Raw genomic sequence first — 18,650 nt, 5'->3', positions numbered from 1 at the left:
CCCGTGCGGCTATCGGCCGGGAAACCCCGAAGCGGAGAAGGAAGAGCAGCGGCAGCATCGCCGTGAGGAGGACGACGAGGAGGAGGAGGACGACGACGACGCTGACGACGAGGAGGCGCGAAAGGAGGACGAGGAGGCCGCCGTCGAGCCGGGGCCGGTGCGGCCCGCATCGCCTGAGGGGAAGGGAAGGAGCCGGAAGCGCCGCCGTTGCCGCCCCCGCCGCCGCCATAATGGAGGCCTAGCCGGCCCAGCGCAGCGCCTGACGGGGACCGCCGCTGTCGCTGAGGGCCATGGCGGGGCGAGGCGGCCTGTAAGGACGAGGAGGAGCCGCCGCCGCCGAGCCGCCTGCCCGCGCGCCCCCCTCGCCGGCTGAGAGCGGGCCCGGCAGCCCAGTCCGTGCGCCGCGGCCTAGCCCCTCGCGCCTGCCCGCCTCCCCGCCCGCCCGGCAGGCCGCCCCACCATGTCCTGCGTGCACTACAAGTTCTCTTCGAAGCTCAACTATGACACGGTCACCTTCGACGGGCTGCACATCTCGCTCTGCGACCTCAAGCGCCAGATCATGGGCCGCGAGAAGCTCAAGGCGGCCGACTGCGACCTCCAGATCACCAACGCCCAGACCAAAGAAGGTAGGTGGGCAGCAGGCCGGCCGGCCGGAGGCACGTGGCGCCGGCGGGCGGGCTGCGGCCTTCGCTCTCGGCCTGACCGACCCCGTCCCGGAGAGGCCTTGGCCTGGGCTGAACCTGGGCAGGCGCGACCCCTGCTCCGGTGCGCGTCCCAAGCGAGGCTCGGGAAAGGTGACGGGCCCAAGGTTAAGCGGCGACGGTCGTGGGGCATTGGGGATCCCGGCTTAGCCCCGCGCGCCCGCCCCGCCCCCCGGCTTCATGTCCTAAAAGTGTGACTACAGTGTCCTTCGTATTTTGACTTGCTAGGCCTCCTCCCTGTCCCGGGAGCTCGTGGCATGAAAAACATTTGGGCTACTGCTTAGCTATTTTGTGGCCCTATTGAGCAGTGTGAGGCAGGCCCGTGCCCCAAGGACTTGTGCGGGCGGGAAGGTGTAGTGTCATGGATATACTAGAACTTGTGCTGCTTCCTTGAAAAAGCGGTTGGTACCCCGGGGCAATGTTTTAGGGCCGATGATGGTCATTGTGGGTAGGGTGGCTGAATTGTTCTTCTACCCCTTCCTGAGAGGTGCGATAGATTTCATGATTAAGCCAGAAGTGGGTTAATCCATCAGCTAGGACCCTCATAGCTTTCTGTTATGTCAACTAGATTTATATGGCTCTGCTCCTTGGCCTGTTTAGTCCAGAGCCCTGTCAACAGATGTGTCAGAGGAAGTGGATGGTAAACAGTAGTTATACGTGAGCCATTCGCTTCTGCCTAATGAAAATTCCAAGGCTTCACATACTGCTTAAACAGTTCAATAGCTAGTAGCCATTGCTGGCCTGCTCATATTTGAATGTCTGTAAAGTCTTATTGAGCTTATAGCCTGATGGCATGGCATGAATTTCTGCCTGAATGGTGGATCTTTCAACAGATTCCTGTTTCTGATTTCACAATTGGTACATGAGCTTGCACAGTAGATGTGCTTTGTAAGAGTGAATAGCCCAAGATCAATACACTGGATAACACCAATTCCCTAAGCATGTGATAGACCTGGTGTACAGTCACTTTGATAATACCAGGACCTAAAAAGGACCAGTAGCCCTCAGTAACCTTGACCCTTCTAAAAAGCAGTCTCAGTCTGGCTGAATGTGAATCTTTAGGCAAATGCAAATTGTTTTGCTATTAATGAGGGTACGTCATTTTAAATTTGATGTCCATTACCAGAAATTTTGGTGAACAGAGCAGACTGGAACTGCTGCAGAGGCTGTTCTCTCACATAAGACTTTGTGGAAGAGACAAAGATGTGGGGTGGTTTTTTTAAAAAAAATCTTGGCACTGGAGAATTTTTCTGAACCAAATTAGGTTAATTTGCATTGGAAAAACTACTGTGATAATTTAGCATGCTTACTAAATGCAAGAAAAATAAACAACAAAGCTAAAAAAAAAGTACCTCTTGCTAATTCTTGTCTCAATAAACCTCAATTTTGTGACCTGAAAAATTGAGAAAAATATTAAAACACATTTAATGTGATTTAAATATTATACTACGTACACGTTTACTGGAATATTGGTAAAAATAAAGACAATAGCTTATACTTCCCTTAAATGTAAGAAAGAAACAAATGTATTGAAAATGGGCAACACACTCATTTAGCCCTCCCCATGCACTAATTAATTTCATCAACCCAAAGAACTATATGCTTAGAACCATTCACCTATTTCAGTGGAGTTTAGCTCTCTTCCATGAGAGTTGTTGGGGCATTTCCATTTCACAGAGATATACATGTATTCTCTCTCATACTTGCTAGGGATAAACACCTGAAAGCATTAGTTGCAACTTTGAACTGCCCAGTTTGCCTAATATTGTATTTGTCTTTGGTGTTACTGTTACTAATGAACTTATTAAAGGAAAAAAAGTTCTGCAGATAAATAAAGCACTGGAAATTTGTCCGCTTTGGAAAAAGATTCTACTCCACATCACTGGGAAGAGATCATTTGTGTGTGCATTGGGTATCTCTCAGACTCAGGAAGTAATGAGCTAGCAGAAAAATCTGGTGGAAGGTGGTGTTGTTTCAACATTGGAAGGGAATTAGTAGCAAAAATGTTCATCTTTCATGGAATCTGGCATATGCTCCACTGAGGGTGCTTAATTTAAATGTAGGTATAGATTGGTGATGTCTGAAATTACCAATTGGGTTAGGCAACAAGGTTACAGGAGTTCATCTACCAGTGTATCCCAGAATGTGCTAGTACTCCTAAGGAAAATGAGGTATTTCATAATCCCCCCTCAAGGTCCTTTTTTCAATAGGAGTACAATTATGAAAATTTGGTACTCTTGAAAACTGGATATAGTTCTAGCTGAAATTGTGTAGAGACTGTTTGGGAAAACACAATGAAAATTAAATAGGAAAATTAAATTTTCTCCAGAGAAGTTCACACTGGACTCAGTTATTTTTCTGTAACCACTTAACATTTGATGTGATTCAGTTATTCAGACAGCTATCTGGGATAGAAATTTCTCAGATCCTCTGGCAATTCAGAGCTGTTACAGCATGTTTGACATTCTGAAGGTCTTTTAATGGTTCCACAGCCAAGGATTACTGTCTGTTATTTGTGCCCAGCTGTAGGGGTCAAAAACTTTTGCTGGCTGTGCCTAGATTGGGAACTCCTATTGTAGGTCTTTTTAAAGACACATGGTTAAGCACCCACATTGATCAGATAAATATTTGCAGTGTCCAGGATTAATAATTAAAAAGTAATGAGATTTTTAATTTAAATTGGGTTTTATTTTAAATTGTAAAAACTTAAGTTTCTCTTAAAGAATAACTTGGTTAATATTAACTAATCTGAATATAAACATGTTAAGACCTGCAGTTTATTCTATAATCTGAATCAGTGCCATCTACCAGATACATTGAGTTAACAAGGCTTTTCCATGTAAAGAGAACCAGTTTGATCATTTCTCGAGTATGAATGTTTGCAGTTTACCTACCAAACAGTAATTTCATTTTCACTTGCCAAAAATAACTTCTCTTATCTGCCCAGTGACAGTGGCGGTGTTTGGATAACACAATAATCAATGGTGAGTTAATAGTAAACTCCACGGTTGATTATTGAGGGCGTACTCCCCAGACATGATTATAATCAACTTTGGCATGGATTAAGGCCAGCATCAAGTTGACTATTAGTCAACAGTGTGTTTGATTGACATATCCCCCCTCCCCCCCAGTCTTCTCCCTGGTATCTCATCAGCCATTGCAAGTTCTGCTGGCTGGACTAGAGTGGTGGCCATCGTTTTGGTCACTCTTGCCAAGGGACTCTGTAGTCACTGAAAATAACCACAATAACCCACCATTGACTATTTAACCTTAGTATTTCAGTCTATCATTTCTGACCTATCAGTCATGGGTGTTTCGTTTCTCTTTGCCACTTTGTTTTTTATGTGGATGCGCTAAGGCAGAGCAACACTGGAAAGAAGATAATATTGACCAGTGCACAGGTTCCTATATGTCCATACTTAATATAAACTTTCATGCCTGCTGGCCATAAGACCCTATGGGGGAATATGTTATAGAGTATAAATTTTGATACTCTATAGGTTAAAAAAACAAAGCATGCAAAACAGATGAAATCCAACAAAGGAATGCAAAGGTTTAGTTTATATTAATCATTTTGTAATTAGGTGCCATTTGAGATATTAGGGTGGTTTCTCATGTTTGGAACTTGACTTCAGTAGGTTCTAATAAAGAAATGCATTTATTTTAAGTATTAAACTAGTGGGATATATAGGATTGGAGAGACAGATAGGATTGTACTGAGAGAATCCTATGCATCCCTAATCTTCATGCACTTTGAAATGCTAGAGTATTCTGTACATGAAAGTCCCTTCTGCTATAAATATTAAACATTTCCCACTCTTAGTTTATTTTCAAAATCTGATACATTCTATTTAGACTGTCCCTAAGACAGGATGGGGAACTTGTAGTCCTCTGGGTGGTGTTGGACTCCCATCATTCCCAGCCAACATGGTCAGTGTTCAAAAATGATGGGGATTTTATCCCAACAATGTCTAGAAGGCCCCAAGTTTTCCACCACTGCCCTATTATGTTAAAGTATTGTATTAATATTATGCTTGTAGCTCAAATTTCATGTTCATGTTTTGAACAGGTTGTGTGTTGGCTTCCTGATAAATTTTCATTAGCGTACAATATAGAGATGTGAGTAGCCTAAATTTGCACCAAATGCTGCCTCATTACAAGTGTGATAAGTACAAACCATCCCATATGATTATGAATGCTGAAAAGCCCTATGGTTTGGTGGGAAGAAATTCCATGTCGGTCCTTTCAAATGTGAACTCTTTAACAGCTGTATGTGCTCTCTCACTTTTTAGAATACACTGATGATAATGCCCTGATTCCCAAGAACTCATCGGTTATAGTCAGAAGAATTCCTATTGGTGGAGTAAAATGTACAAGCAAAACATATGTCATGTAAGTGCCTGGCTTTTCTTTTAAGAACTAAGAGTTTGGGTTCTCTCTCATTTACCTACAATAGTACTGTTATGAGTTCTCATTGTAATTAGAAAGGAGATGTTTAACTTTTAGATTTTTGCTAGAATAAAGCTTAGTGATGCAAGAAATGTGTAAATTATAACTCCTTCCACCTTGTATCAGAACTTTTTGTGCAAGTTCATTTTGTCCAATATGGCAATTATGGTAAACCACAGACTTACACTTCAGTCTATGACAGAGAGTTACTAGTTCTGACCCTGATGCTCCTCTCTGTTTTTTCTCTTCAGTTCCTGCTACAATGTGCTAGTTATGAGTAGCTGACAAAAGTGGCAAGACTGTTGTTGATAGGGCTTTTGTCAGATCCCCCCACCCCAGTGAGAGTGCTAGTTCCTTGTGGATGGGCTAGGCAACATTAAGCTACTAGTCTGTAGTAAACCCATGTAAGTCGATCCAAGTTATCTTAATAAGACTGTTGGGACGTTGCAGGCAACAAGATCCTTACTCAGTTTACTGAATGCAATTTTATAATTATTCAGTATCCTTTCTGGAAGTCCTTTAACAAAGGAAGTATTGGAATTAAGTCAATTCCATTTGAATTATTTTATATGTCCTTTACTTTAACTGGCCCACTTCAAGTACATGGTGGTCCTATTGTGCTATTAATAGTTGTTTTCCTGCCATCTTGGAATTTGGCAAGTAACTCAGAATTGGACTTAAATCCTGAGTTTGTAGATTCTGGTTCCTGAAGTCAGGTAGTATGTAGGTCTGCAAATGTTAGAACTGTTTTCGATTTGAATTCTCCTTTAGAGGTCAAACTGTAATAAAAAAGAACTTTAGCATGTATTGTTGTTGTGTTTCATCTTTTATTAGATATTTTATGTTGCCTGTTTCAGCCTTTTTGGGATTAGCTAGCCTAGAAATTTAAACAAGTTCACTGTGGTCTTTCAGGGTTACATTTAAAAGAAGAAAAAATCAAGGAGAAGTTCTTTGGGCCTAGTTGTCCAGTATAGAAATTGGGGCTTGTCCACAAGTTTCATAATTCGGTCAGCAGCTCTTCATTTGACCAGGGGTTCCTGGACACAGAACTCATTCCTGGTGGGCTATTGAAATGAATAGGGGGCGGAGGGGGGCGAGAGGCAAGAGCAATGGAACTTGGATAGGGTGGGATTCTGATGAATTGTGCTCCTGGGGATTATGTGTTGAATTGTTCCCTGTCCTAAGGATGTACTTGCATATGTGGTAAGTAGTTCATGATACCTTCTCAGCCATTATTAGGCTATCATGTGAATAGTTGTGTGTGTGAGAGAGAAAAATGGTCCCACATTTGAGTACTTGGTAGTTAGATCACACATTTCCAGGTAACTCACAGTCATAGGTGCCATGGGCTTAGCACTGAAGGATATTGTGCTATAGATGTGTAATGTGGTTAAAAATGAGGGTTTTTTAGTTTGTTTGTTTTTCTAAATTTCTCTCATTTAAAAATTAACATTTTACAATTAAATCTAATCATAAGCATGCTAAACCTGTGATTTAAATCAACCCACCCTGGAACATTGTCTTGTTCCTTTAAAGCCAAGTGGGAGTACTGATGATTCTTATCTGCTTCTGCAGTCTTATCAGTAAAGGCATTTTGTGGGACAGCATTGAAAATCCTCAAGTGCCAGCTTAAGACATTTTGTTGCCTGAAGCAGAGCCCAGGTCCCATTCCCCACCCCTCACACAGCCCACTAGAGTCAGTGTGTGTGTGTGTGTGTGTGTGTGTGTGTGTGTGTGTGTGTGTATGTATATAACACATTATATCTTGCAGCACCATTCAGGCATTAAGTCTTCCATCTATTTCCCACCCACCCAATGCTGCCTGAAGAAGGTTGCTTCACCCTGCTACTTGGCAAAATCACCCCTGCTGCAAAAGCATTATTCATAGCCAAGAAAGCTTCCATGGAATAGACTCTTATAGATTGCCCTGGTGCAAGGAGCAGGTTGGTTGTGTGTGTGCATGTATAGAAGAATCCGATCCCATAAAAATGGAATTGCTTCTGGTGATCCACCCCATCTATAGTTTTAACTTTTATGTGCCTATGACCTTTGTTTTATACCACTAAAGATAGTGGATAAAAAGGCTGCATAGAATAGAATATTTATTTCTTACCTGTCTGTCTCTCTGGATCAAGGCAGGGAACAACATTAAATACTAAATCATCATAAAATGCATAAAACTGATTAAAAACATTTAAAAAACTGATACAATATTTTTTTAAAAATGGACATGTTAAACATCTGGGTAGGCCTGCTGGAAGAGATCGGTCTCAGTATTAGCTCTTTCCTCAATAAGATACATGAGTTGAACATCAACCCCTAAAATGATGAGATATAATAAAATAATGGGGAATTCAGCTGTGTTTATCTTGGTTTACTTGCTGCTTATATTTAAATTGTTGATTGGCCTATGACAAGTATGGAAGGTATGTGCTGCAAAGGTTTTTAATCCTAGTGGTATATATATTGGCCCCAGATCAGATATTAGTAGGAAGTCATACTTTCCCACTACGTGAATTAGCCATGGAGACCCTTGGGCTTCTCTCTCTCTCTTTCATGTGACATCCAAACTTAGAGCTGTTATTTATTTAAAGTATGGTTTGTTGAGAAGAAGCTAAGATCTCAAGCTATCATTTGAAATACTAGCTTGTTCTCACTAACCTTAGCTTAAAGAAGGACAGTTTCCTGAATTAGGATGTCATGGAGAACTGTGCGTCACATGAAATCTGAAGCAAAAGCTTCAGGTCTCTTCACATCTGTGGAAGAAGAGAGGGAAGGCCTGTGTGAGCCCCAGGCTCACCATGGTGTTTTCAAATAGCAGAAAACCATGGTTTCCCGTTACATCAGAACCAAGCCTTTAGTAGGTTTATTGTACGTCATTTGGGGGTGTGGGGGGAGAGAGGCAATTAATAAATACAATCTATGCATATGATGTAGTGGACAGTGTCCACGAAATCCTATGCTAGAATAAATATGTAAGTCTTTAAGATCCCACAAAACTGTGTTGTTTTCTGCGTCAAGATACCATGGTTATCCCTCGGGAAATGAATCCATGTTCAGTGAAGCAGATTTCCCCCCCCCCCCCAAAAAAAAATTGCAGTGTTTTTGTCTACACACTAGGTGCCCAAAAGAAATTTAGGCAGTTTGAAAGTTACTTTGAAAGCACTGTATTTAATTATTGCATTTTATATCAAATGCAATTGGTAGCATTGTAATTACATATTAGACATCTTTTCTGGGCCACAAATCATGATCATCCAGTAGCTGCCTATATCTCAAAATGCAGTGGTTGATGCCCCTCTTTGTTGTTAATATGTTTGCCATGGCCCCAAGATTTAGCTATGGGATTCTTTTGTATTTAATAAACCAGTCATTTCATAGAAAATATAAAATTCTATTGTAAAATTTTCAAGATTTATTTAAAATTGAGTAAATGAGACTTTTTTCTTTATCACAGAGCACATAAATTATACAGAATCCTAGAAACTCCTCTCAGGTGATGTTTTTGACAACTACTACCACTTTTAATAAATCTACCCTATAGCTGGGTTCTTTCCTGGCCAAGTTGGCTGCCTTATTCACGTTGTGGGGATTTGGCCTCTGTGTAAGCTTTTGCATGTTCAGCCTCGTTAGACAGGTCCTTTTTGGTTATATAAACTTCATGTGCTTTATCTGCAGGATCAGAGCTTTGCCTTCCTTAGTTTTAAGGGGCGATTATTGTATAAGGACCATTGGTATCCGTGGTGGTGGCAGCGGCTTTCTCTATTTTGTGCAATATGCTTTGTTTTTCTGACCGTGTCTATTTTCCCTTTTTAGAAGCCGAACTGATCCAGTGAGTGGAACTTCAAAAGCAGTATGTAAAAACACAATCTCACACTTTTTTCTTCTACACATTCTGCTTAATTTAAAAACCGTAATGTAGCAATAAACTACTTTTAAAAATATTTTTCATTAATTTCCCATAGAGGTGCTTTGATATTGTAAATACATTGTATTTTGATTCCATATAGTTAAATGAGCAATGCAGATCATTTTAATGTAAATATTAACACTTGTGCCAAGTGACACACTGTATTGCATATTGAATGCTAGATTATCGCCTGTATGACTTTGTGTTGTACAGATAATGTATGATCATTAAAGATCGTGTAAGTTAAGGTTTGCACTACTGAACATGATTACCTTGTTCTGCATCTGTGTGTCTCTAGTTGGTAGCTGTATGTTTGTATAGGTTGTTGTGTGCTTTTTGTTTTCTTGAAATAAAAACATTTGGAGTGTATCTTTTTTTTTTTGCCACTACCACATTGTATCTCTTAGGTTTTGCTCTTAATATTTCCCTTAATGTTTTTTGAAAATGTTATCAAAAACCGCATGGTTAAACTTTTTTCTCTTTACTTGTGATTCAAACACATTGATGCATCAAAGGCATTTTTGTGCAACTAATGTACACTAGAATATACAAATATGTCCACATGATTTCCACGAGTAGAAAACCTCTTAGGACAAGAACTGCTATTCTCCACGTCCCAGACTTGCTTCCGTTTTTCTGTGAGCAGCACACAAATTAGTCAAAATGGTCATACGTGAGATGTATTTGGGAATAACAACCCAGCTATTTGTTCTAATAAATTTCTGAGAAACCCATCGAATAAGGACTTATTCCCCTTCTTTCTTTTCTCCCTCTCTTGGTTTCCCCCCAAAGTCTTAATTTTGTCTTGCCATTGGGTGTCCTCTTGAATTGTATACTTCAGTAAAAGCCCTTCTTTAGATACCATTGCTTATGTACAGTTATATGGGTAGTATTTTTTCTTCCATTTCAGTTCATTAATTTTAGCTGTAGTACACATTTGTGCTTTTCTGCCCCTAATAATTTTGCTTAATTTAAAATATTGCGAAGTATTCTCAGTGAGAATTACAACTAGGCATTTTATTAGAATGGGGCAAGTGGTCTCTTAATGCTACATCACGGTCTTGTTGACCAGTGAGATTATTGATGAAATTGTGGTTAAATATGTTAGCCTTTTCGTGGCCTATTAAAATGTTTAAACCATGGGCTGCACATGACCATTAGTTGTATATGTCTCAAAGGTGCTTCGGATCATAGTGGTGCAAAACCATAATAAGTAATGTAGTGGATTTGTATAAATGACATTTATTTAATTCTTATTTAATAAGCATTTTTGTTAGCATGTATATAAACAGACTCTATGTTCACAAATAAAGTTCAACTTTCATTTAGAACTGTGTGTTCCCTGACATGTCTATTAACATCTGGGTGTATATCAATTACTAAGGTGCACTTTTTAAAGCAGGCTTGTAAACAAGTCCACAAAATGTTATAGCCCATAAATCTTCAGCAATCTGCCTACCCACACATACCATCATAGTAAGTGATTTGCACTTTGAAGTGGAGATGGGGACAATTTTGTATAATTTCTCTGTCAAGTCACCTGGAGCAGTTACATTTGCTGACCTGGCATGTGGCTGTTTCAATTCTGCTTTAAAGCTTTTTAGACCTTTTTCATTGAGAAAAAACTCCCCATCTTCTGTGCCAATTCATCCAGGTGCCATATCAAGTGAGAACTAGAAGGAAATTCTGTTTGTGGTTGGTCTTTCCAACTCTGTGTATGAAGTCTTTAGTTGCTATAGGGAATTTTGTCTCTCTGGCAGGGAGAAGATTTCAGTGCCCCAGAGTGGATTAAGATTGAAAGGGCCAACCTAAAGTCTGAAGTCCGGGTTTGGCATTGGACTGATTCAGATTAATTGGAGGGAAAGTTAAGAGAAGCAAGTTAATGCAGTTTCAAGGAAATCCTTAGGCTCTAAGGTCTCAGGGTATAAATGCAGGATTAGCCATTCCCTTAGAGTACACTTGTGATTGGTGACACAGTGCTGCTGCTTTAGTGTCCAAGAAGTGTTGTGTCTTTTTATAAGGGTTCCCTGGATCTAATAAGCATGATATTCTTAGCCAGGCATCCTCAAATCCACTTATCAGGAGCAAATACCCTTTGCTGTTTTGGAAAGTATCTCCTCTTGTGTTTTCTCTACAAACTGCAGAAAACTCAGCAAATCCAACACTGCACTAGGCTCAGCTCAGTGTGACAGAAGATCTCCCCCCATGGGTTGGGAGAGATGTATGCTGCTTTTGCCTTTTCTAAAGCCCAGTGTGAAGAGACATCCCCTCTCCTCCTAGTACACCCAGAAGACAGGCGAGGAAAAGCACAGTAACTGCTAGCTATTGAGCTGAGATGAAATCTATGAATTCATGTTCTTGGCTTGCTTTTTCTCCCACTGTCTGATATCCTTTGTGTGGTATGCTCTTTGAGCATATCACCAAACTTCTACGCCTTCCTTGCCAGATTTCGCATGAACTTCAGTGGCTGAAACTGAAGCCTTGACTGATCTCCATGAAGCATTTTAAGTCGTTCTGTCATAACAGTGGCAATGGCAATCTTTGATCCCTAGTATTGTGTCGTCCCCATCTCCCCACTTTCCTCTACTTTCCCAGTCCAGTTTCTCTAGCTAACTTACTGGAAACAGTTTCCAGTTCAAAGTTACTGTGCCTATTGAGGCAGTTCAATATGTAGGATGTGTGTTGTAGGGTTAGACTTTTTTCAGGCAATACTGCAAATACTTTGAGTTCTTTTCCATAGTTGGTTCTCTTGAATCCACACTGAGAAAATCCTAAGCACCTGGTTGTCCAGACAACTAGATAGTTGATGCAAGTGACAAAGAATTTTGAAATCCACCTTCTACAGGGCTAGCAACAACATTGCTCTGGTCATTTATGACACTCCAGAGTTCATTGTAGGGCATGGATCTGACTGTGAATGTGCAGTGCAAATCAGTGATTTATGGCTATCCAGAGACAAGGATCAGAGGTTGGCAGAAGGTAGATCTCTAGATGTCTTGGACTTCAACTAGAAACCCCTGCCAGCATGGTCAATGGTCCGGAATGCTGTGGATTGTATTCCAAAACAGCTAGAGACTGACTTTTTGCCCATCCCTAGAATAGATGATTCTCACATTTGTCTAAATAGGTTATGAAGTCAGAGACTGATGGAAATTACAGCTGAAATTGAATTTTTTAAGGGAAAAGAGATTAACCTTAACATCATAGCAGGTAGAGAGACCTGCTTGTGACATTTTAGTGGCCAAGATAACACTGTTTATTCCCTTCCCCTTTTTTAGAAGATGAGTTATTGCTTGTAATCTGTACAGCGCTTTTTCATGAAAAAGATGTACAGTATTTTGCTTTTTATGGCCACGCCTGCTTAACAGTCAGTGACAACGAGCTGTTAACTTTCCTTCAGTTTATCCCACCCTGTTGCCACACAAAAAGGATTTTTGGCATCACGCAGTTTACAAACTCCTTTTGAAGATTTTAAAGACTACTTTTAGAAGGTTGTGTTAGAATGTGCTCCTTTTTTCCCCTCACAACTTTTCAAGTTCCTGCCTGGCTCTTTACAAAAGCCATAATAACATGTTTCTAAATAAAAAATAACAATAAAGCTCGTTATATTTTAATTAGCTGAAATATTTTCACTGTAGAATTCTGTCAAATTTGAATCTAGAAGATGTGCGTCTGCCAGTTTACTTTTTTGTGGAATTCTCCTATGTGATGAAATAATATCTGTTTAAGGTTGTTTAAAGGATGCTGACTTTTTAAAACAAAACATTTAGTATCAAAATGTCCTCTTCATTGTGATTTGTGGAATATATATGGTAGGGACAGGATGCGTGTTGCAGGTACTCTTGGAGAGTCAGGGAGGGTGACCAGGACACACTCTGTTATCATACTCTTGATCCAGGCGCAGTGCTTGGTTTTCTCTGAAGTTGAATGGCAGCCATTCATTTATATTCATCCATTCAGTGAATGCTAAACTTGCTGACATTGGCATCTGGGGTAAGGGGTAACTTTTCCCACCCTCCCCAACTGGGTTCCACAAAATGGACCCTGCCCGTCCCTGCGTAAGCCTTGATTTCATTCTGATGGGGTGTGCTGAGCCTGCTTGTGCACAGATATTAAGCTTTTAACACTAGTTGCAATCACTGTAAATATTAATTAGGAAGTTATAAAGGGAATATGTATTTCATTTATAGAAAAGTGCTTGTTTCATTATTTAAACGTAAATCTATTTTTTCTTCAGTGCCCCTGAAGACTATAAGAATGCTTATGTTATAAACAAATAGCTTTCATTAGATAACTATCTGTAGGCATCACTTAGAGTTGTATCTTAAAACATAATTTGAAAGTTACTTCGTGATATCACCTTTTTTATTCACATGATACCAGGCATGTATACTGGAGGCCCAATCCTGGTATGCTCTGGGTGTAACCATAAGAAGCAGTATCTATTTTTAGTGAGATTGCTTCTAAGGCAAGGTGGAGGGAGTTACTCTCCCACAAGAAGGGTTCGCTTGCCTTATCATTATGGTTTGTCAGTGCTGCGTGGGATGCCCTTATTCCAAAGTAAGCTGTAATACAAGTACACACAGTCAAGTTTAATGTTCATGATGTACCCCAACATCTTAAATCAATGCTTTATGAGAGTGCTGTTCATTTCCTGATCAGCATCCATAGACTTCTCACACGGTGTAGTTTGTCCAATTCCTTGTCATGACAGACCCTCACAGCTAAACTGGGACTCTTGAACATTTTATGCTGTCCCCTAGGACTGGAAAGTATTTGCAACTCCTAGTTTAGATATGATCAGGTTCAGGAGGGTGTTCACGACAAGTGTCATAAAATAGTTTTGTGTATGTTGAATTCAGTGATTCCCACTAAAACAGCTAATTTGAAGAGTTGCATAAATTTTATTTAAGCACTTCAACGTTTTCCTGTATCCCGTGCTTCCTGACACAGAACATTTAATTAGTACTCCTCTTGCTATTAACATCTTAATGGTTTTTCTTTTCAGTGCAGCATCAGAATCTGCCAAAATTTTAATGCATCTGCTATATACTAAAGCTAAATATTTGGCTATGAAAAAGCTTTACCCCATGTTTTGTTTGAACGTTTTGTGAAATCCACTTCTCCAACAGCATGCCACTATGTAACGAAAGAAGGTTTTTAACCAGTAAAGAAACAATTTATTTTGTAGGCTTGTTTATGCTGCTTGCAGAACATAGGCCCTCATGAGTTGATTCCATTGAATGAGTGCAGTATTTAACTCTTCTTCTGTAGGACTGATTATGTATATCTGCACAATTGTACAAGCAATTACATTTTTTTGGCCAAAAGGTTGCAGTACTTTGAAAAATACATCTCTGCAAGACATATGTTCATGCTAGATCTTAATACCACAGTAGAGGCTAAATATGTTGGCTGAATTTTGATTGTGGAACTTGAATGTGTGTTTAATTTTTTATGAACAGATTGATGACTCTTCTGCATCTATTTCTCTGGCCCAGCTTACAAAGGTATATATACATATATATTCTTGTCAAATATAGCCAAATGAATTGTTGCTTGCTTGATATTTTGAATGTCTTTATCTGGTTAATTTCTGTCACTGGTACAAAGCATTTTTAGTGAAAAGTGGCAAACCTAAACATTGAAAATGTGTGTATATTTATTGATAACTATCCTGTAAAGAGTAGTTCCCAGTATGGGAAGATAGAAGGGGAGTACCTTATCAGCCTCAACATAATGTTGCAGTTTTACTCATCTTCAAGACACAAAGAAGAAGCACTTCTGAAGCTGTTTTATCGTTTCTTTCATACGTTCCATTAATTTTGCATTGGAAAAATAGCACAATTTTAAAGAAGAATTTTAATACTATTTATGGACTCCTAGGATTTCTCTGTGCAACAGCCAAAATAGAAGTTATTTCCTTATCCCATGGACAATTTACATGATTATTTTGGGATTTTGCACTAAAAGCTAGTGATAGAGCAATAATTTGCATAAAATAAGTTGTACACTTGTAGTATATGCAGTGGTTAGTGCCTATGCAACTAATTTGTTTGAACACAGACTGTGTTAATGTATTTATAGGAATATACCAATGTGTATGTGTGGCATATTGGCAAATGTGACCTTCTGAAATTGTTGTATCTGCCTTGTTTTTCTATGAAACTGCTTGCATTCTCTGCTCAATAATGTGTAACTTTGTCTGGGAAAGCACTAGTGATAACACCCATTATCCAAGTAAATAGCTTCTCTTTTTAAAAAAAAATCAAATTTGAAGCAGTGTTGCATAATATTTCATTTGTGTTTCTTTTGTAAATAAATACTGGAGCTATATTTTTTCAAGAAAAACTACTTTTTGTAGCTACTTTGGAAAATTTGACATGCATTTACAAATACAAACATTTAAATCAAGCAAGTTAGCTAGAGTTTGGTTTCCATTAGTGCTGTCCTTAAACTTGTCCTTGGTTCTGTAAGCTCATGTCAAGTTTATTTTTCTGAGATGTGAAAAATGTCCAAGAGATGTAAAGTTTTAGGTTTTAGAGAGAGCCTAAGTAGTTCCGACAAATGCAGAATATTTCGTTATATAAAGCAGTTCAAAACTGTTATTTCCTTTAATCTCTTCAATGCAGACAGGTTTTGCATGGAGGAAATATGTTTAACAGTTTTCTGTTTTATTCCTATTGTGTATTAAATGCCATATTTTAATTTTGGTCTATTCCTACTAATGTTCTGTGCTATTGGTTGTGTTCTGTAAAACTGTTTGGGTTCAAACAAATTAGCTAAGTATTTGTAAAATAGACTTCTGTAAATGTGAACAATTCCATAGTTGTTAATCTTGACTGTTAAGAAAAGTTATGTATTTTAATCAACTGTTTAATAAAATGTTGAAACTAGCTGTTTGCTTTTGTGGATGAATGTATAAAGTACGTGTGACTGATCTGAATGTTAGGTGCTTGAATATCTGAACAACTAGTGACCAGTCCCTTAGACTTTGCTTGTATCTGTATTAATAAATCAACTTAACAGGTACGAAGCCTTTAGAATTGTACACTCCACATGGGAGGTTCACATCTCTGGCTTGCGCCTTGAAGGGACTGTCATCTTGAAAGCTGTGTGTCCAAAACATTTTGTGCTGTCCTGGATTCCAGTTGGCAAATATATATATATATTGCTCAATTTGCATTGCAGCTTTTTGGATACATTTCAGTTGCACTCCTGCATTTTACTTATAGAGATTTGAAGGAGAACAGCGAAGTCATTTCTCAAGTTCTTAAAAGCAGTCCAGCTGAACCTTCTGAAGCTTCAGTTTTCAGGATGACACTGTCCTTGTTAATATTTTGAGGCATCAATAACACATAGCACTATAATGCAAATGGAGACAATAATGAACAGCACTGCATCTTTGTAGACTAAACATTCGGTGGCTTTTAACCTGTAAGTATTGCAGAAGGCAACTTTAAAAACACTTAACTCCAGACCACTTAAATTTATCGCAGGAAACTGGAGCAGTTACACAAGCCATTATATAAGGTACAAACAGAGCCGGTGGTTTAGAATGCCCCAGCAAGTAAGGGGTTTGGTTTTTTTCCTTTCAGCATAGGTTTAACAGGCACATAAACATCATGTAATGGCATAAGGACTCCCTGGAACATCTTCAGGACAATCTGAGCTGTTTTTTGAGGCAACTTCAGTTAGCTTTGTGCTGCTCTTTACAGGATTGGATGAGTGGTGTTTGTCTTTGGATGGACATAAATGTGTTTCTAATGTGTGTGTCAAATGATTACCTATTGAACAGACTGCCAATCTGGCTGAAGCCAATGCTTCTGAAGAAGATAAAATTAAAGCTATGATGTCACAGTCTGGCCACGAATATGATCCAAGCAAGTAAGTCATATCACATGTCAAAACAAAGCTAATTTTGGAACAATTTAGTTATTTACTTTCGTATTCTTTAAAAAATGTGCAAAGACACAACCCTCTCTTCTTACACCTTTCTAGTTACATGAAGAAATCTATGGGTCCACCTCCGCCAAATTATACTTGCTTTCGTTGTGGAAAACCTGGTCATTATATAAAGATCTGCCCAACCAATGGGGTAAGGGCCTCTAGTAGAAATATATCCTTGTTTTTGTTTGTGTTCAAATAGTTTGTCTTTATTTCCAGTATTCTTCCTGAAAGATAACTGATAACAAGAAAACTAGTATTATTCCTTGGCTTTGGGGAAAATGGGGGTTGGGGTTGGAATCCTTGTATTCATATTTCTGGCCACGTTTAGGTTGAGATTTTAAATATTTTTGGTCGCTTCAGAGCCATTTTTATTGGGTAGCAGGCAGTGGGGGGAATGAATCAGTTTGGCAGTGTCTGCTTCATATGTACCACATATTTTCAGTAATGGGAGAAAAGGTGGTGGGACTACTTGTTTTTCATGTATTATTCATGCGGGGCAATACTGACTGTGTAAAGTATTTTTTTAATGGTAGCTGACCTTGCTGTCAGTCCTTGCAGCTACATTCTGAGAGCAGTAAGACAATTTGTTTTGCTTGTCTCTCAAATGAGAAATGCCTGACTTCAGTAGCAGTCCTTTTGAAGTTGCAAAGTTAATCCATTGATGTCAGGTGAACAGTGTTGTGAGTTCAAACCAGGTCAAGAAACTCAGCTAATTTGGCAGGGAGCTTCATCGGAGGAATTGAAAAAAAATCCTCTTAGTTTATGTTTTTTTCCCCTCCCCTTCTTAATAGGACAAAAATTTTGAGTCTGGTCCCAGGATTAAGAAGAGCACAGGAATTCCCCGAAGTTTCATGATGGAGGTGCAGGACCCTAATACCAAGGGCGCCATGCTCACCAATACTGGAAAATATGCCATCCCAACTATTGATGCGTAAGTATACAGGTCCTCGTAATTATTAAAGTTTTATGGTGTGTCATTCTTTCATAACCCTCCTTGCTAGGTTGCTTAGTTACTAGTGTGCCAATAGTTAAAAGTTCTCTGGACAGCACCTACATTCAGACAGTATACTGTCCGTGTTTTCCGTCCTTGAATTGAACTGCTTGAGGAGCCCTTCAAAAAACTTACAGTGGTGGGTGTTAATGCCATTTGAAAGACAGTTAATTGAGCATTTGCGTTATCTCTGAGAGGGCTGCTTCATCCATTTAACCTTTTCCTGAATGGAAACTAATATCCCTGTGACGGGTGGCAGGGATTGAGGTGTGCTCCAAGTGTCTTTTTTCCTACAGTATGTGGATGAGGCATCCAGTTCCATATAGCGGTGAAAGAAACAAAGGCTTCTCTTGATTTGCCTCTGGGGAAATCTTTCTTTAAAAGATATTCTACTCTTACGCTGCCTTCTGGTGCATGGTGGGTTTTTTTTAATGGAAATTAATAGACACAGTGAATGATAGAATATTTTAGGCAATCCCCATGTTTTGGTGTACTATGCAATAAAGATGAGCCCATTTCCATTACTTTAAGGTTCAACGTGTTGCATAACTGATATAAATTCTTCGCTGCTACTCAGTCCTCATTAACATCACATCTGGAAATAATGATGGCTTACTTTTGTAACTAAAGGTTTAAATATGTTATGTTG

General features: G+C 39.4%; 1 protein-coding gene across 2 annotated transcripts in view; it reads left to right on the top strand.

Annotated features, from left to right (window-relative positions):
- The first annotated feature begins 401 nt into the window (after nucleotides 1-401).
- RBBP6 (RB binding protein 6, ubiquitin ligase) overlaps nucleotides 402-18,650 on the top strand; it is a 31,178-nt gene continuing 12,929 nt past the window's right edge. The window contains exons 1-8 of one of the 2 annotated variants that reach the window (XM_063143327.1): nucleotides 402-626; nucleotides 4,994-5,093; nucleotides 8,608-8,646; nucleotides 8,967-9,003; nucleotides 14,526-14,570; nucleotides 16,859-16,947; nucleotides 17,062-17,158; nucleotides 17,802-17,941. In XM_063143327.1, the coding sequence (XP_062999397.1) occupies nucleotides 461-626; nucleotides 4,994-5,093; nucleotides 8,608-8,646; nucleotides 8,967-9,003; nucleotides 14,526-14,570; nucleotides 16,859-16,947; nucleotides 17,062-17,158; nucleotides 17,802-17,941 (713 nt within the window). In that variant the 5' untranslated portion in view covers nucleotides 402-460. The remainder of the gene's footprint in view (nucleotides 627-4,993; nucleotides 5,094-8,607; nucleotides 8,647-8,966; nucleotides 9,004-14,525; nucleotides 14,571-16,858; nucleotides 16,948-17,061; nucleotides 17,159-17,801; nucleotides 17,942-18,650) is intronic. The other variant, XM_063143328.1, reaches the window with a different exon arrangement.

The sequence above is a fragment of the Elgaria multicarinata genome, chromosome 17, assembly GCF_023053635.1.
Source record: "Elgaria multicarinata webbii isolate HBS135686 ecotype San Diego chromosome 17, rElgMul1.1.pri, whole genome shotgun sequence".
In the NCBI taxonomy this organism is placed as follows: domain Eukaryota; kingdom Metazoa; phylum Chordata; class Lepidosauria; order Squamata; family Anguidae; genus Elgaria; species Elgaria multicarinata.
This window is presented reverse-complemented; position numbering and strand designations above follow the sequence as displayed.